The 19,303-nt window shown below is 36.1% G+C and overlaps 1 protein-coding gene across 1 annotated transcript in view; it reads right to left on the reverse strand.

The window, feature by feature from the left end:
* Nucleotides 1–6,811: 6,811 nt before the first annotated feature.
* PRIM2 (DNA primase subunit 2) overlaps nucleotides 6,812–19,303 on the reverse strand; it is a gene marked incomplete at both ends in the record, with an annotated part of 84,305 nt that continues 71,813 nt past the window's right edge. Inside the window, 2 exons of the mRNA XM_079549948.1 lie at nucleotides 6,812–7,039; nucleotides 12,280–12,348. Coding sequence (XP_079406074.1) covers nucleotides 6,812–7,039; nucleotides 12,280–12,348 — 297 coding nt within the window. The remainder of the gene's footprint in view (nucleotides 7,040–12,279; nucleotides 12,349–19,303) is intronic.

The following is a 19,303-nucleotide window of genomic DNA, read 5'->3' on the forward strand; positions in this document are numbered from 1 at the left end:
GAGTAGTTCACGTAATACCATTTTGCCTACGGACAGATGTGTTTTTGATTTTATTTTTTGAAAACAAAACAACCATATTCAAAGTCACACTTCTTTTGATAGAGCGATTCTATGGGTTAAAAAAAAGAAAATCTGCACTGGATTTTGTTTTTTTTTTACTGAATTCTGAAGTAAGTTATAACCAAAGTCCCCAGAAGCCCTACCCAAGAACTGCTGTTTTCCTATGGCTATCACAGCTCTTTTGACTACCAGCAGATACCAGCTAATGTCCCTCCTAGCTCACTACTCTACAACCAACTATTTCCACAGAAAATATATATGTTGATGCTTCTTCCCCTCCCTTCCTTTTACTATTCCAAAGCCATCCTGTGACTCCAAAGAACAAGCTGGGCACCTTTCACTACTAACAAGTACTTTAATGAGCAAGAGCTGGAGCGATTAGCAACTGAAACCAGACAGTCCTCAATCTACCCAAAAAGTGAAGGCTTTACCAGCCACAGAGGTCCAACAGAGATGACTTCTGTATATACACATTCATTATGCATCAGTCTTCCACCTAGCAGAGCAAGCAGACACAGAGAAAGCCATGACTTTACTCATTTGTTATCTGCAGACTCTGTCCTGCCACACAAATTTACGCTCTAAGTTCTGCTCAGTGAAGCACAGCAAATTATGCACACAAGCAAAAAACATTTCCAGAGAGTAGATATCAAGTAAGCTTCATTCATATATTTGCATGCAAAACTAGCACCACAGTAAACAACGAAGATATTAACACCAAGACACATTGAAAAGATACACCGAAGGCATCTATTCAGAGGGCAAAGAACCACCAGCTTTTCATGAAACAATCACCTAGTGACGGCTGAAAATTAAAACTACAAATCTGAGAATCTTCAAAAGTACCCAGGAATAGAATCATAGAGTTGAGTTGGAAGGGATCCTTAAGGGCCATCTAGTCCAACTCCCCTGCAGCGAACAGGGACACCCACAGTTAGATCAGGTTGCTCAGAGCCCCATCCAGCCTGACCATGAATGTCTCCAGGGATGGGGCTTCCACCACTTCTCTGGACAACCTGTTCCAGTGCTTCACCACCATTATTGTAAAAAGCTTTTCCCTTATGTCCCATCTGCATCTCCCCTCTTAATTGGAAGACATTTCCCATTATCACAACAGACCCTGCTTCACAGAAAGAAAAACAGAAGTCCCAATCAAACGTCCTTGTGTAACTACATACTGAGCATCAAAATTCAAGTAAGACCTCTGAGTTTTCCAAGCAGCTGGTAGAGGTGCAGCACAAGGCCCACAAGGCAGAGCCAATGCTGCAAGCCTCCACTCAGAAAAATTCTGAGTAGCCTGAAGTGTGTGTTCCTATGCAGGACCGCAGCTTTATGAGGACTTCAGTTAATGCCAGCTGCAGAACAAACCTCGCTCAGTAAAGCAGAAAGAGCCTGCTGATTTCTTTATAGCATCAGTTTGATAATGTTAAAGATGGTCTTTACAAAAAGCTGGAATGCAGTCATTTAGACTTTTATTCCAGGTGTATGGATGACCTCAGTTCTTAGCAATCATTTTCTACAGTTATGATGGTTAAAAAGGTGACATCTGAACAAGTAACATTACATATAGCAGTTCTGTTTTTAAGATACTGTTCTTTCAGGCTACAGAAATATTTTCAGATTAAATTCTGTTATAGAAAAGGGTTTAATGTCTTTTAAATTCTGCACAATGGGCAGTTTAATAAATATTGAACCTGGCATGGACTAAGTCAATCACACAGCAAGAACATCATCTGCAAAAATAATAAAAGCTTGTTACCACTACAGCTATGTTTTTCAGTCATAAAAAAGTATTTATCAAGCAGGACTATTTACAGCTGGCATACATCTATATGGTGTACAGAGATGATTTTACCCTCTCAGATCTTTAGTAAAGCATCCTAAGCAAGAGTCACTGCTGCAGAACAATTTTCAGCTACCTCCAGGAAGCAACGGGCTCTTTCCTCTGCAGCAATACAGTGCAATAAATGCTAGGAACTGAGAGAGGACCCTCCCACATCACAGCCCCATCAGATCTTCTTAGTAACCAATTTGGATTATGCCTGTTTGATGGCTGTGTTTCAGATTATATGTGGCTTTCAGCCTGGAAGCAGCTAGGCCAGCTGAGTATTGCACTGTGGGCATTTCTGCTGTGGATAGCAAGGTTGCTTTGCTTTTCCTTCCAAAGACTTATTTACATAAGCGGGAAAACAATTTGGAGATCAAAAGCAAAACTCTGCATCTAGAACACGTATAAACATATTGTCATGAGGCTGCCCAGGTGAAACAGGGAAACAATTCTGAAAATTGACTGCACGTGCAATTTTGCTTAGACATTTTTTCCTCTATATGCACTCATCATTTCAGCTGAGGGAGGATGGCAAAGAGAGGAGTTAAATTAATACAGTCTATGAGCAGCTCTGGAAGTCTTTAAAATGCTTACTGTGTGAGAGCTGTATCCTAATTGGTGCTTGGAAAGAAAATGAATAAAATGGCATTTCTTAATCACGCCACAAAATGTTAAGGTTAAGAGAGAGGGCTTTATATAACTCATGAAAATCAGTTTAAGCCAAAGTATGGAGGTAATAGAATATCTACCCCCCAAAAAATTGACGGTTTATTTTAAAGGGACATTTAAATGCACTTTTCCAGTACATATTTGAAATGTTCACAGTACAAAATTCTAATTTTCTTTAATTGAAGGTAAAAAAGATGAAAAATATTTTTGTCAAGGATCACTTCTGAACAAAATGAATAGAAATAGAGAGAGGAGTAATGATTCTACAGTTACACTACACATCCTAATATATGCTTACATTCAGCAAAATATATCTGTATTACTGACATATTCTACTATATTACACATTATTCAACTTGTATTACAAATCCTACTACTGATTTGAAACACTCCATGCAATTTCCTTTTCCTACGTGTATGTTGACTCAGATGTTTGTATATTTGTTATCCCTGATGTGCCAGCATTGTGGTAAATTCTAAAAAGCAAGGGCATGATCTAAATCCAAATGAGAAGTTCTTTCAGCTGTGAAAAATTACACTTCTTTTAATGCCGGATCTTGAAAAGCATAGTATTATAATTACCAATTGGGGCATCATAATAAAGAGAAAAATGTACTCAGCTGTAGGTAAAACTACTACATTCAGCCTCTAGAGGTAAGAGAGGAACAGTCTAAGAAGCACCTCAGTCATAGCAACAAGGATTCTCTTCCATTCAAAACCCTGTAGCAACAGCAAATATAGGCTATAGGACATGAAGAACTTTATAGGCATCATATTTTTATTTATTTTCTAAAGGCAGAGATCAGACTAGAATGTATGTTATTCAGCACCTCTTCTCATATTTTTCCCCTAAAAGCACTGACATTGCAAAGACTCACAGTACAGCCATGCCATGCTTTGCTGATGCAGGTCTTCCTGCTTTGCTGGCTTCTGCCTACTGCCCAACACATCTGAGCTGGACCGAGGATGCTCTGCAGCTTTCAGGATTTGTTTCCTATTAAACATTAAAATAAATCCTAGCATCACAGACTTTGAAGTCCAAAAAGACCAATTGGAGTGTCTACTTTGATGAGTTCAATAACACAGATCATTACACTTCATCCAGCAGCTCATGCACCAATTTTTCCAGTTCAGGTGGAGCAAAGACACTCCTCCTGAACTGACCTAATCTGATTCTTAATAGTTCATTAAGTGCTGGCATTATGCGTGGCAAAGACTTTCTTCTGCTTGTAGAACACCTCCCATAATACAGCTCTGATACTTAGTAGAGCATAATGTTCTTCCAAAAGATAAATAAATAATAAGGTTGTCATATCTGACTTTCCCATATTAATGCCTATTTCATGATCCCATTTTCCCTTTCTTAATTAAAGTCCACAACTACATGACAAAGCATCTTCAACTTGCCTGAGTCTTTTTGTTTCAGCTAGACCCAGCATCCCATGACATTTTCACTGTGCCTATCATTTTTGCTTCAAGGGATATAAGGAGTTCATACATCTTCCTACTGGCTGCAGCCTGATCACCAAGTCCTGCACTCCATCAACAGATGACAGATCAATAGCTGGAGACAGGGAAGTTGTGTCAGCATAGATTTACATTTTATCTACCCTAAAACCACTTCTGAAGTCTTCCAACACTTCCTCTCTGTTAACAAGTCAGTGCTTACCCATCTATGTGCTTATTTCCGAGCTACAGTTCACTCCTGAAGTTATTCCAAGCATTTTTATTCCTGTTTTCCAATTGATTTACCTTCATACATACAAGTTCATGTTCCTTGGGGGACTGAATTGTACCCACTGATCACAACCTCTGTCCAATTCAAATGCCCTAAATCCTCCAGCATTTAAGGGATTTAAACAAATCTTAGCAAATGAGCATGCTGAGGGACAAGCTATGTTCCTTTTGAAGAATTCTCCACATTTAATTACGGTACATTTAAGACCATATGTTGTAAAGAAGAGCACTTTCCACATGAACATCATGGCTGAACAGAGCAGTCTTTTGGTGACAGACAGTTGCATGCATCCTCTTAGAAATGCAATTCTCTACCATGTATTCTCTTAACACCATCTTTATTGACCCAGAACACACAAGTGTCTCACCGAGAACAGTTTCACACTGTCAAAGTTTGAGCTTCTTGATAACACAAAGTATAACAGAAGTTTAAAGAGCCACTTGGAAGGAGAACTAAGAGAGCACGTTTGCAAACAGATCTATCTGCAGCCTTTTACTTTAGAAATACATGTTCTTGTCAAGCTGTAAAAGAGTAGAGTTTGTTTCTTTTGTACTTCTTTCTTGACTACTGCATGATCATATCAGACTCACTTGGTTTTGTCTTCTAACTAGATGTAATTTTGAAATAGAATTACAACAATGCAGGAAAAGCTTTTCTAAATGACTGATTTACATATTCATACTGATTTTGTCTTTCCAATCTCAAACAGCTCTACAATCAAGGAACAAGTGATTCTTATTTAAATTACATGGCAGTTAGTGTTCAAAAGCTCTGGAAGACAAATAACTCCTCAGTGTCCAGCTGCTGAGAGGGAAGATTCTCATTTTGGGTTTTTACCAATAAACAAATTAAAAATATTCTGCTTTCAAATTCAAGATGGTAAAAAATTTGAAAATAAATTGCCTTATAGGACAAAAAAGAAAAACATTAATTACATTTTGTAAGCTACTTATAACTGTATGCACTAATTTGTATGTACTGCTATTTTTTTTTATTTTATTATCATTATTTTTTTTTTTGCAATTCACCTGGCAGGTAACAAAAGGGAAGAAAATAGAAAATACAGTTCAAAGTCATTTGAGCTGAGACATAAACCAGCAGTAAACTAGTGAAGGTCAAATAATGTTATGTTCATTGCATTCTAGATTAAGATTTATCCACTTAACAGAGGATAAGTGAGGTTATATTCTTCCCTGTAACAGAGACCTATTTTAAATTCTATGTTCGAATTTCTAAAAATAATTATATTCTACTAATGTAACAATCAATGAAGATATATAAACAGGGAGCCCCCATTCCCAACATAACAGATTTCAGAGTAAAGGTAAGGAAAGTGCTAAGAATTTTAATTGCAATGTGATTAAAGTGACAATGTCATCATTTAGGAGAGTTAGGGCAGAATAAATTCAAAATTAGAGCACTGTCATGACTTACAAAGGCACTTCAAAACCTTCAGGTGAAAATCCTTCAATCATCTGTGGATTCCATAGAATCCTTCACCATCAATGGAGTCCAACAGTCCCACACATCAGTGGAGCGCTGTCTGGTGCTTCACCAGCATCACTGTCTGTAACTCCTTGCTGCTTCAATCTTCAGTATCTGGAGTGCAGCCTTTTTCAGGATGGATTTCTACAACTCCTTTGAATATATGGTATCCAAGGAGTAAGATTCTGGTACTTTACACAGAGCAGTCATTAATTAAATCAGGAATAATTTAAGGAACAGTGAACCCTACTAGTCAATCCTCTTCTAACAACAAAAGATATATATTTTTTTAACACCCAGTGTTGCACCAGGTATGTGAAAGTTACATGCCCTTAAATGAATATATAACATACAAGTAGCAAAGACTGAAGGTTTGTCCAAAATCTTCATAGTAATAAAAGTCCAATTGCACCATTAATAGTTTGAATCAGTCAGCTGTTGCAAAGAATAAAACCTCTAGCATAATACAACTACACAGGTAACATGCACACCCTAGCTAGGTTGTACCTCAAGCACATTAACAAGCTCTTGAAATTCAGTGCTGAGGTACACGAATTAGGAAGCTGATTTCCTTCAGCTCCTCGTGTAGAAAACATGTTCATTGCTTCAGAAGGTAGTTAAGATCAAGGAAGAAGTCTCACCCAATTGCCATATAAAGACAGCTAAAAATAAAATACTGCAATTTTTTATCTTGCAATTTATTTATTAATAATATACAAAAATGACCACAAAATAGGATAAAATAATTATACATCTTAAACAAAATCAAAAAAGGCAAGTCAGGCAAAAGGCACCTAAGAAATGGGAAGGAATTTCCCATTTCCCATCCTTCAAGATGCCCTATGCAATAGTATTCTACAGCAACAACAGTAAGCACTGCACGTGATTACAGCTTCAGCATCATTCTTCCTTTTCCATCAGCCTATACTAATTGCTAAATGCTCGTGTCTTCTAAGTAGTGAAGTGCATGTTTCTTAGTAAAAGCATTAATTCAGTTAAGAACAGAAAAAGAAAAAAGCTACCATAGTTGCTTAATCTTCAGTGAAGTATGCCTCCAGTCCCTCCAGCTCTGCATCAGTAGTCATATTTGACGTGGTGGGAGTAGAATTTGAATTCACGCTTTCCTGACTATTATTTCTTTGTTGAGAGTTTCCCAAATGACTCGGTTCCTTCTTCATTTCTCTACCACCACTTAATATCCTTTGACTTTCTGCAAAATACTGATTAGGATGATTCAAAGAAAATCCAATGTCATCAACCTACAAAAATGAAAGGAAAAGTTACTATTCTTATTTTTTAAAATCATTTCAATTCATATTTAAGAATAACTATTAATTTAATAATTTCAAATTTTGTTGAATGCAGTGGTTTGTCAATACTAGCCCAATAAATATAACCCCGACTTTTTTTTTTTTTTAATCACACAATTTCTTTCCTCACATTAGGAATAAAATGATTGCTTTGGCATAATCATCAAGCAGTATTTTTAATTGTCTTTCCTGTATTAAAAATAAACAAACAAAAAAGCAATACAGGTAAAATACCATACATTCAAAGATTCGAAGATTTAGGACAACTGAATCAATACCTAAATGCAGCATCTTCTTACACAAGAAATGAACCATGCTAAGTCTAAAGCACAAATGGAAATAGAGAAAATAAGTAAAAGTTTTTACAACAGCAGAAAAAGAACCCAGAGCTTAAAGTATCAACATGAAGCGCAATGAACAGAAACCAGCAGCTTCATCTTTTTATTTTTTTTTCCCCCAATAGTAATAAATACACTGTTTACAGAACGACAGGCTAAGCAAGTCCAGTAGGTTAAGCTCCAGTGCTAAGCATCAGCATCCTGAAACTCCACTATCTGCAAAACCAATACCACAGAACAGCTAGGTGCTGAAACAGAATATTAGCATAGAGAGCACTGTATTTGTATTGTTCTTTTCTACTTAGCCAACATTCTTTCAGGTCCATAATTATTTGACTAATGCAAATTAGATTAATGCTCATGAAATACTTCAACAGGGCTTCAGTTTTAAAAGTAAAACTGACACATTCACCACAATCTGTGATGTAACCTTTGTATTATACAGCAGCGGACGACACCTGAAGGTCTCAGCCCATGGATACCCTCAGAAGCAGCCCAGGCCAGAGCTACAGCCCAAGAACAGCCCACGGTGGGAAAGGAGAGCTTCAGAGCTGTGTTGGGGCAGTGCTGGGAGAGCTGTAGCTGGGGGAAGTGGAGTCAATTCCAACTTAACAAGTAATTCTGCACACACCCACACCCCCCTCATGAGGATATACACAGTGGCTGATTTAATATGCAAAGCCACGAGCTTAAATTTCAGCCACTTGTGAAAAATCATCAAGCGCAGAATCAATGTGTGTCTAAAATGAGATCCTGATTAAATGTATTGCTGCAACCTACTTCAGCACCATCATAAAACAGCTACACATACAACAAAATCTAATTCAGGCATGAAAAAAAGATATTAGTGACTGTAGCAAGTGACCTTGATTGAAAAAAATCTTAAAAATAAGTGGCTGGCCTACCATGCTAATTAGGAATTCAAAAATAAAAGGCACATTAGCAAAAATAAATCCAAAACCAAGAGTAAATTTAATTTCAGTCTTATCTGGACGAATTTCATCCAGCCAGCTTTCATCCATGTTCCAATTTCCATTGTGTGGGAACTACTAAATTACTTCTTCACATCAAAAGGCTTAAAAATAAGTAATACAGTAAAAAGCCGATCTTTATTTATTCATTTAGAAAAAGCCCTTAATGAGTTCTTTTTTTCCTTAAAATCTCAGTTCTCTTCAGACCAATAAGATTCATTTTGTAATTCTAATCTTGTTTTAAACTGCTCTCTTCCCAATACTTTAGAACATGCTCACTGTATAAGTGAAATCTACAGCCACGTTTCCAGAGGTGATTGATGGCATTTGGCTAAAAACTATTTAAAGACTGTTAATTAAAACTGTAGGATGAGTCTGTGTACTCTCCTTTTCAAACCTGAATGTTACTAAAATAAAGATGTAGTGGATTAAGTTTAGGCAATATCATTTTTATTAAAAGAATTCTAGCTATTCAGTCACCTCTTTTGAGAGCTGGAAGAAATAAATGGGAAGTTTTGTTCATAATTATCATCAGCATTTGTGATAGTGATAAACCAATAATCCCAGTGTAATTTTTAGTAACTTTCAGTGAATATTTCTCTGAACAAAAATATTCTGCTTTGACTGGAAATACACAACAAATGTTGAACACAAAAATAGAGGTGAAGCATTAAAAAACAATCACAGAAATTTTTCTATGTTAGACTACTCATGTAAGTCTTACAATGTTTTTAGGTAATATTTACAAAAAATACATCAGAAATACCACCAAGTTGAAAACCTTCCTCAGCTTATAGAGAAGTTACCAGAAGCTTACTGCCAGAAACAGAGAAACTAGATTTCTCTAACAGTTTTACGCATTCACACCTGTTAACCCATCTAGAATCCACTATGTCCAAAGAAAAATGTATTTTCTGGGCAGTCAGAAATTTAAGCTTGTAGCATGTATTGATTCCAGTGAAGAAATCTGTCACTTCAGACAGAACTCTTTATTCCACCTAGCAGCTGATACTATCAGAAGACTATTCTTGGATTCAACACATCGTGCACATACTGACCTTCAGACCAACTCTAATTTTATAGTTGCTGCTATAAGAAATGTTCTAAAAGAAACTGAAACAACAATTTTACAGCAATTTCTCTGCTTGAAGTTTCTTTGAGTTTTAATCGAGAACTTTTAAAATTGCAGCTGGTGTTACAGATAAACCATGTGGAACAGTTATGGTGCTAGAGTAAATGATATAAACCAACATCAAGTTGAATGTTCTTGACATTTAATTACAGACAAAGAAAAAATTTTTACATGTGTGTATTTTTTAAAATAAACAACTCCAGGTGATTCCTGGGCAGCAGAAAGCGTGCTAAGTGTGTTAGATTTAATTTACTTCTTAAAAATACACAATGACTGTAAAACATTAGTGGTCTGGAATAAAATTTTGAGAGATTAATATTAATATATACATAATCACCTGCTTATTTACAGCAAATTACTAGTACAGCAATACTCATGCAAACGTCATTAACATCCCTAGTTCCTTTGGAATACAACTTAACACAGTCAATAGCCAGTTAGGTTTTCTTATTCTTAATAGCTAGAGGCTTAAAACAGTAAATGGTGATTTATGTACAATGAAATTCCACAGCACTAATTCTTTTTACAGACAATCTGTCACAGGAATATTAATTTGACCTATTAGCAGCTTACAGCTGATATCAATCTATTTTACTTGACTGCATGTTATGTAGCTCAGATCGCTGAACTGTTTTGTCTGATAAGATTTTTCTCTATTTTGAATTGAGATCCAACTTTATCAACCAAATTAAAATAAAATCTCAATGCTATTGTAATCTTGAAAGGTATTCCTCATTGCTGTAGTATTTGCTTGGAGTTCAGGTTACACTCCCTACATTTGTAAGGTGTCTCATTTCCTCTTAAGTTGCCTTGTATCAGCACAAAATAAAATTGTAACAAATCTAAGAGGGATAATCAACATGAAATAGCTTATTGATAATTCAAGTACAAATACTAGAACTTCAAGCAGTTATGATGCTTTCCAGATATGCCTTATAACTTAAATTAGACCATAAATACAGATATGTTAGTAGTTTTTGAATACTTACTCTGGTTTCATATACAATAAATAATTCTTGATTCTTACTAAAATATTATAATTTTGAAAATATCTAGCCGTCCAATCATACTTTTATGATATTTGTTCTGTCATGTTTCTGCACGGGCTGTTCAAAAGGCTGCTGACTATTAAGTCAAAATACCTTATTTTCATCACACACGTAGAAAAGCCTTTCTTGGTCAAATTACAGTACTATTATTTAGAAAAGAACTTTCTCAAAAAGCAGTACACCCTAACCTTCCAGAACATGAAAAGCTATTCATGCACTCTATGTAGTGCTTAGCGTGTACCTTTCACAGTTAGTCAAAGACTTAAAATGCACAGACATGCATTTCTTAACACATTAGTTCCTTCTTGAAGAGAATACACTAGACTACACAAATGATAGCTGCTTTCCTTCTGTGGTTGTGAGATGGTGACACAAAGATCCGGGTGAGGTATAGCAATTAAATTAATAAAGCCCAGTTTACAACGAATCTGAAGAGAAGCATCTTTTAGGTATCCCTTGAACCTGAAACATTGAGGTGCAAGGACTCTCCAACAGTTGTAAACATTTTCGTTCTAATCCAGCTGGATTTATTAAGACAGATTTAGCGTCAAGCATTATACAACAGAAACCAACAGAGAAGCTGTTACAATCATGAGAATAAAATGCAACAGAAACTTGATAAACGATAACGGGAAGAAATGCAAAAACAGTGAAGTACACATAGCTTGTGACTGACTCTGTGAACTCAGAAATAGGCAATACTAAACACGTTTCAGAACATACTTTTGCTGTACATTCAAGCCTTATGATTGCTGGGAATTTGAGGAGACAAAGAGTTCCACACAAATCAAATGTGAAAACCAGCGAGAACAAAAAAGTCAATGGCAAATATCATCTAATCCTCATCCAGATTTTAACAAGATCATTTCATGTTCTGATGTTTGGAAAGGGATGTTTCAATTTTTTTCAGTTGTGAGAAAAGAAGAAAAGAAAAAAAGAGAAAGTTGTGAGAAAGGAGAAAAGAAAGTTATAAGAAGGGCTGTGCTCCTACCTCTTTCTTGACAGTGAGGAACCTTGAACCAATGAGAAAACTATTTTTGCTGAATCAAGAAATCAGGAAGAAGATGTGCCAGTGCCTTTTGCTATCTTATACCTCTCCTTTGTGGAGGATCTTAATTTAAAAGTTTATAGAAGCTTACGATTAAGCAGGGAAAGGTCTGCTTATCTTGATTTAAAAATTAATCACACATGACAAATGACATGAGAAAATTATCAAGTGAAAATTAACATCAACTCTCTAAGTGCTGAAAGATTAGAGTTTTGGTTACATTTGTTAGATCTATTCCGCTTAAGGTACACCTTATAATACCAAACTTGCATGATGGGTTAAAAATGACAACTTGTTTAAAAACAGGATATTGAAAAAGTTAAACAGCTTCAAATACATTTAACATTTGAGTGTATATATCTAAATGAAAACATTTAAACAAATTAACAGTATTGACTATTTTAGGAAGAAAGCACAAACTTTTTCTGTATCTTGCAATGTTTATGATGTGTATGTCATCAATATATAAATAAAGGGAATTCCAAAAGAAATTATTAAAATGATATTAAAATGAAAACTAAAAACGCAAGATAGCTAGCGTTGGACATAAAAATTGCAAATAGTCTCAGCATTTCATACACAATTTCCAAGGTCTTCTTCAAAACAAAGCCAATGGTTGTAGTTTAACAAAAATTACTACTAGCTACTTACATCATGTGTCAATTCGAAGTACTTCTGACACGCCAGCTGGTAATGCATGCCCTTCACCAATTCCAGGATCTACACAGAGGAAGAAAAAATGTAAAGGATCCACAGGTAGCACACACATGCAACAGAGAACTTTGCATTTTGTTGATATTTACTACAACAAGGCAAATATCACCTTTCCCAACAGATGTGTACTAGATAGTACTTGATAGTAACAGATGTTACTAGATAGTAACAGATAGTACTTCAAGTAACTTTGCAGCACGTTTCATCTTTGACTGGTTTATTCTACTAATAACTAAAAGAATTTAGACATGCTACAATTCTTTTAAAATAATCATGTCATCCAACCCCTACAATTCTGTGATATCATATTAAAAGCCAAGATAAAACCACAGGAAGATAGACGTGGTGTCTAAAACTTAATTTCAGTACCTTAATTTCAAGAATAAGTTGAATTAATATTTTGTTAATAAAATTGTGACAGCTATTGCTAAATTATATTGTGACACTTCTTCCATAATAGCAGATGTAAATCTAGTAATTCAAGTGTTTAAAACACAAAACAATCAAGTACACTATTTGTATCTTTATTTTCCATATCACCAGTTCATACAGATGCAAAATAAAATAGTACAGTGCTTCCATCATCAAGAAAATTTAATTCAAACCCTTCAGACAAGTATCTCTGAGAGGGAAATGCTTGTAACCCTCAATCATATTTGTCCTTTTAAAATGAAGCTATTTCTGGCCAAGCTCAGCAGAATATGTGAGTGAATAGCCTGCTTTGAACACGTATTAGGAAAATCATGCCATCTTTTGTAAACACAATTTGTGTCCCAATTCTACTGCAATTCTACTACTTCTGTGCTGTACAAAGTCCCACACTTATCAGCAGAACACAATGTTGGCTGATTTTTTTTTCCCCCTTTTTTTTTTTTTTTTTTTTTTTTTTGTATGTGATAAAGTTTCATCACCTCCTCCCTCCTTCATATAGTCAAAATACATGCTCTCCCTGCTTATCAACATGAGAAGATTGCTGGAATTAAGAGATAACCTGAGTGGATGGAAAAGCAGTTTTCTAGAAATGTTAATTTCAAGTCCCTTTCCCAGGTTTGACCTTTGTGTCAAACATAGCAACGTACTCCAGCTTAAATCCCTGCTGTCCTCATTACTGGATACCGCCTCGTATTTATTGACAGATATATAAATAAATTACATTTGCTGAATGGATTAAAAAAAAATGGCAACACAGTGCCAAGAAAGTACTTAACCACATACTTTCTCTGTCATAGTCTAACTGATTACACTTCTCTGCTTCTTGCAAATTCCTGTTAAATCTTCTGTAAGAGTTCAAGATCAAGGCCAAGTGGGCAATGAAGTCTGAAATTCAGCTCTCTGACATACATGCATATGTATGCACAGAAACATGCACACTTCGATTTTTTTATCTCTCTCCTTTGAAAATGACTGAAAAAATAGTGTTACATTAAGCAAATGGTTGAAGAAAACTATTCTAAATGCTTCAACTGTGCTCTGCCTTACATTTTTCTCTTTCTGTTACTAACAAAAAAATATCTGTATTGTGCAAAAGAGCTATCTTAACTTTGAAATAAATGCTAACTACATTGTATTAAACACTAACAACATTGTACTGTTTACTTACATATATACACACACATATATTACAGATAGATGCAACACATATATTCAAATAGGACAGAAACATTAAGCCAGCTTTCATTATTCCAAAAAGCCATTATGTCCTAACATGTTTTTCTCATAATTTGGAATACTGATCAGAAGACCTACATGCCCATTGCTGGCTGAATGTTTTATTTTATTCAGATTCAGATTTTTCTAAACCAATCTTTCCAGCTGGAAGAGTCAACTAACTCAATCTAGTTCATGAACACTTCAGGTTCTCTCAGATTTATTAATTTAACCAAGATTACACTTCGATATAAATAGTTCTAATCCTCAGCTGGAAAGGTATTCTAAGATTCAGAATCATAGAATCATAGAATCATAGAATCACTAAGGTTGGAAAAGACCTAAAAGATCACCCAGTCCAACCGTTCACCTATTCCCAATAGCTCCTACTAAACCATGTCCCTCAACGCAACATCCAGTCTTTCCTTGAACACCCCCAGGGTCGGTGATTCCACCACCTCCCTGGGCAGTCCATTCCAGTGCCTGACCACCCTTTCTGAAAAGTAATACTTCCTCATGTCCAGCCTGAATTTCCCCTGGCGTAGCTTGAAACCATTCCCCCTGGTCCTATCACTAATGACACGAGAGAAGAGGCCGACCCCCAGCTCACTACAACCTCCCTTCAGGAAGTTATAGAGAGCAATAAGGTCTCCCCTGAGCCTCCTCTTCTCCAGGCTGAACATTCCCAGCTCCTTCAGCCTCTCCTCATATGGCCTGTGTTCCAGACCCCTCACCAGCTTCATTGCCCTTCTTTGAACACGTTCCAGGGCCTCAATATCTTTCTTGCAGTGAGGGGCCCAAAACTGGACACAGTACTCGAGGTGCGGCCTGACGAGTGCTGAATATAGGGGAACAAAGGGGAACAATAGGGGAACAATAGGGGAATCAAGTGAGCAAACAAAACCTTTCTAAAGCCTCAACAACTTCTGTGTATAAAACCCAAAAATTTAAAAGCATCAAAATTCTCTTGTAATTTAGAGAACTTTTAGGAAAAGTTGGTCAGTTAAAAAGTTAGTCATGCTGCAGTTTGTTCAACTTTTCAATTTCAGACCATGACACTATAGCTACTTTTTGTATCAATGATGCCACTGTCCAACTATCCTTAAAAGCAGAAATGACAAGCATTACCAGCAAAAGCCAGCGTTTGATTTACTAACTTACAGTGACTCACAGGATGTAAGATCACTGCTGTCTTCTCGGATAACTTCAAGTGACAGCTATCACTGACAAAGCACAGATGATGACAGAATAAAGGGGCACTTTTAATTTCCAGTTTTGTGGGAGAGATTATTCAGAACAAACTATATCATGCCCACTTATGCCCTTGATCCATCTACGAGAAAATCTTGACGCATCTTTACAGTGAAGAAGAATCAATACTGCTCACATATACATAACGTTATCAGAGCTCTCCTTGAGGAACTCAAATTTCTAAAGAAAAGCCTTATTATTTCGTAGCTGCTCAATCTTTCCAGCTTCTCTGCAGATCCAACATGGAACACTTGTCCCATTTCCTCAAGAATCCTCAAACCTCCCTGAGGTGACTGCTGTGTCACCACACAGACAGTACAGACCAAGTACTTTCGTCCAATTTCCCCAAATAATGTATATGACTGCATCATTAACCACACATTGTACTAACATACTTATCCATAACTCCTTTCCCCTCTCCACCAATCTCCTCTCCAACTTTGGCTGCTGAGTCAATTTCAGCCAAATTTGTCAGACAGAGATGACAACACTACACAATTCCTACACAGTGATGAAAAACTGAGGCTGGACAAAAAAGTCAGACAAACTTTTGCAACTTATTCAGGGAAAAGCAGTTAAAATTCAGCTCCCATCCATTCTGAGAGGCATCCAGAAGGCAGACAAGCCATTAGCCTGATAATTAGCATATCAGTAACTTTAAATTGGTCACCTCACATGGGAACAGATTCACTTTTCTGTATATGATGGAGTTGAGGAATGAGGGTTACCATAAATATATCCTAGGAAGAACAGGTTTAGCAGATTAATGTGCTTTAACAGGAGCAAGTTGCTGTGAGAGAAAAAGAAACAGTTAAAAAAGACAAGAGTGGAGCCCAGCTAGTGGTGGCACTGGTGATGAGGAGACAGTTGGACTAGATGATCTTGTAGGTCATTTCCAACATTGTGATTCTATGATTCTATGAAAGTATTCTGAGTGAGAGGAACAGTCTTCTATTTCAACAAAAAGGAATCATAATTCATAATAAAAATCACCATTCCTACTACATTTGCGCTGGTAATGAAAGCAAACTTGCAGCTGCTTTTCACTGGTGTTATCCAGAAAGAGTTCTCCTCTCAAAACTACCTTAATTACCCACAACAATCTTTTGCCTCCTCCTATACTCAGACATTTACACTAAATTGCTTTACTTTGCAAGGAAGGGTAATACTGAAGGACTCTTTTTGTTACTTCTTATGTGCCTTTCCTTTGCTACCATCTGCAACTTGCTTTTCTGATGTTGCTTTACTGACTACTAATTAGGTTAAGATGATGTTTGGCAGCTGCATGCAGCCACCTGCTTTATAGATCTTCAGCTTTTTCAGCTGAGATGCTGCCTAGCTGGATAGTTTGAGCTCTGCAATTATCCATAGTTATTTTCATTTATTCCAAGTTACTTTGTTTTATTTGACAGCTGCTAAACTACCTCAGATTTTCAAAACCAAATTCTGTTGTAGATTCAGTTAAGTACAACTTCTTTCTACCCTTCATTGTATTCCAAAGGTGGCTAAAGATATGACTGCTGATATGATTTCTGGCCACCTCAGCTTCAGTCCTGCCCCAAGAATCTATACTGCATTTCACGTCCTGATCAAAAAAAAAGTGGGGGGAGTGGGAGGGGAATGTCCTTACAAAATTGAAGCAATTAGTATACATTCTAAGTTTACAAAACAGTTTCAAGAATAAGGAGCTGAAACATTTTTGCTTCACATTGGTTGTTTTCCTGCTTTCTGATCTTTGTGTTTATGCCTTTGACTTTCTCTGTATCATCCTCCTTTCATTTGTTTTCTTCCGAATAAAAATTTTATGAGCAGTTTAAAATACTAAAAACTGAAGCTACTGAAGCTGCCGAAGTGTAAATACACAGATGGTAATTCTACCCACCCCCTATTCCTCCCAGTTCAGTACTAATGACAGACTGAAAGTGAACCCTCCCTCCTCACTTTCCCCAGGTTTCACTTACAGCTGGATATTCCTTTTCACCTATTTTACCATGTCGTCCTAAGGTCAGTATAAGGAAAGGAATGAAAACTCAACATGCAAGGACAAACAAAGGGTAGAACTGCCTTCCACAGTAGCAGCCCACCTTTAGTCTAAAAAACCTCACTGAACCGAAGTCTAACATTTGACTAATGAATGTAAATACTTCACATAGAATTTGCTTAAATTAATTCCTCTCTAGCAGTCTTGGGCACCCTGCTCTGGGTGTCCCTGCTTGAGCAGGGGTTGGACCAGATGGAGCCACAGAGGTCTCCGTCCACCTCAGCCATTCTATGATTCAAGAACAGGCGCTCTCAGTAGCAGTTTCTATTCCATCCTTCTGGCAGTTAGAATACAAATTCAAATGCAAAATATATATATTTTCCAGTCCAACCATTACTAGCTTCCAACTTAACATCTATCTTAAGCACTTTAAACCATGTTCTATGCAAAATAAAATCCATGCATACTCTAAAAATATTCTGTATTCCCATAGCCTTTTAAGATCAAACAGATTAGCTATGCTCTTCACTATTCTGATAAACCACAAGAAAAGTGCAATGTCAAAATACCATGTCTATAAAGTATATTACAGAAAGTACAATCTCACATAAAATGGGGAAGACGCACTTCCAGCACACAACTATTAATTTCAAAACCATGGCTGAACACTATCTCCAGTCAGTAAATGATTTCTATCTATGGATGGGAAGAGTCAGCGCTCACATTCACACCAGAGTGCCCAAAGAATTTATTTTCACTACAAAGATTCCTTGACACAAACTTACTTTGAAGACATATACTATCCACCTTGAAAGCTTTAATCGTTTGAAAGCATTTGCAAGTTTTGATGTAGTAAAGACAGTAACAATGCAAGCAATTTTGGAAAGCAAGTGGTTTTAACCTGCCACTTGAGAGATCTGAACCATGTGCAATTTCTAGATTGAAGAGCTAATGCTTTTTAAGATTTTCTTGACAGCCAACATGCAGTGCTATCCCATTTTAGGACTTGAGTTTTAACTACCTAATTTACTGGGGAATAACCCCACCACAAAATACTCAGTGTCTTTGTTCTGAGTAAAATCTTAAAAATATTAATTTAACTGTTTTCAAAAACTAGCAAATATGAAGTTCTATATGGTATCACCAACAATTACATATTTAATACAACCACAAGTCACAGAAGACTAGCAATTGCTACAATTAAGAAATGTTAATACTGAATAATATTACAGTAAAACTGTAATAATAAAACCAATATCCCATGACATTTGTCTGTATCAAGAATTTCAGCTGTTGTTGTGGTTTTGTTCCTGTTTTATATATTTCCACAATAAATAGTAGTATAAAAACTATTAATAACTATTATTGAAATGGTATCCTCGTAACTTAAAAAAGCACAACACTAACTGAGCGTAGGGCAAAATTCTTCAGCAGCAGAGAAAATATTTTCACAGCCAGGAATGATCTAAAGCTTCTCTAATATTAAATCATCAGAAGAGGGAGTATGGTTTGCCCAGGCATGGCTTGGCTAATTAATTTCTCTGTCTGTAAAGACTCTCCGATCCACTAAAACATCCAACTTGTCAGAAAACAATAGTCTCATTGCAATGACTCATTTAGAATTTTAAATTTGATCTAAATCTGGAAAACAGCTTTTTTTTTTTTTAATTAAGAGAATAATTCTTTCTAGAAAGAAATACTATTCTGAAGTTATCTGTCTCCTGTTCATTTACATGCTTTGTTTCTTATTTTTAAGAGGAAGTAATTGGAACAAAAGCAAAAATAAATGTGGATATTCTACTTCTCCTGACTGCAGAACTATAAGTGCTCATACCTTTTGCTATTGTGAAAGCAGTGAATTGGGAAAAGGACTTGGGCAATTTCTTCAAGAACAGATTTTTTAAAGTAATTCTAATTCAAAGCCAATATCTATTCTTCTACTTGAGTTATGTAAACAACACATTATAGCACATTTAGCACAGCAAAACAGATACATTTATCTGATATATGCTTTCATCTTCATATTCTTCAAACTGATTAGCCATTCTCAGATGTTATTTTACCTGATGAGCAGTATACTGA

Source organism: Tetrao urogallus (assembly GCF_951394365.1).
Source record: "Tetrao urogallus genome assembly, chromosome: 2".
Taxonomy (NCBI): Eukaryota; Metazoa; Chordata; class Aves; order Galliformes; family Phasianidae; genus Tetrao; species Tetrao urogallus.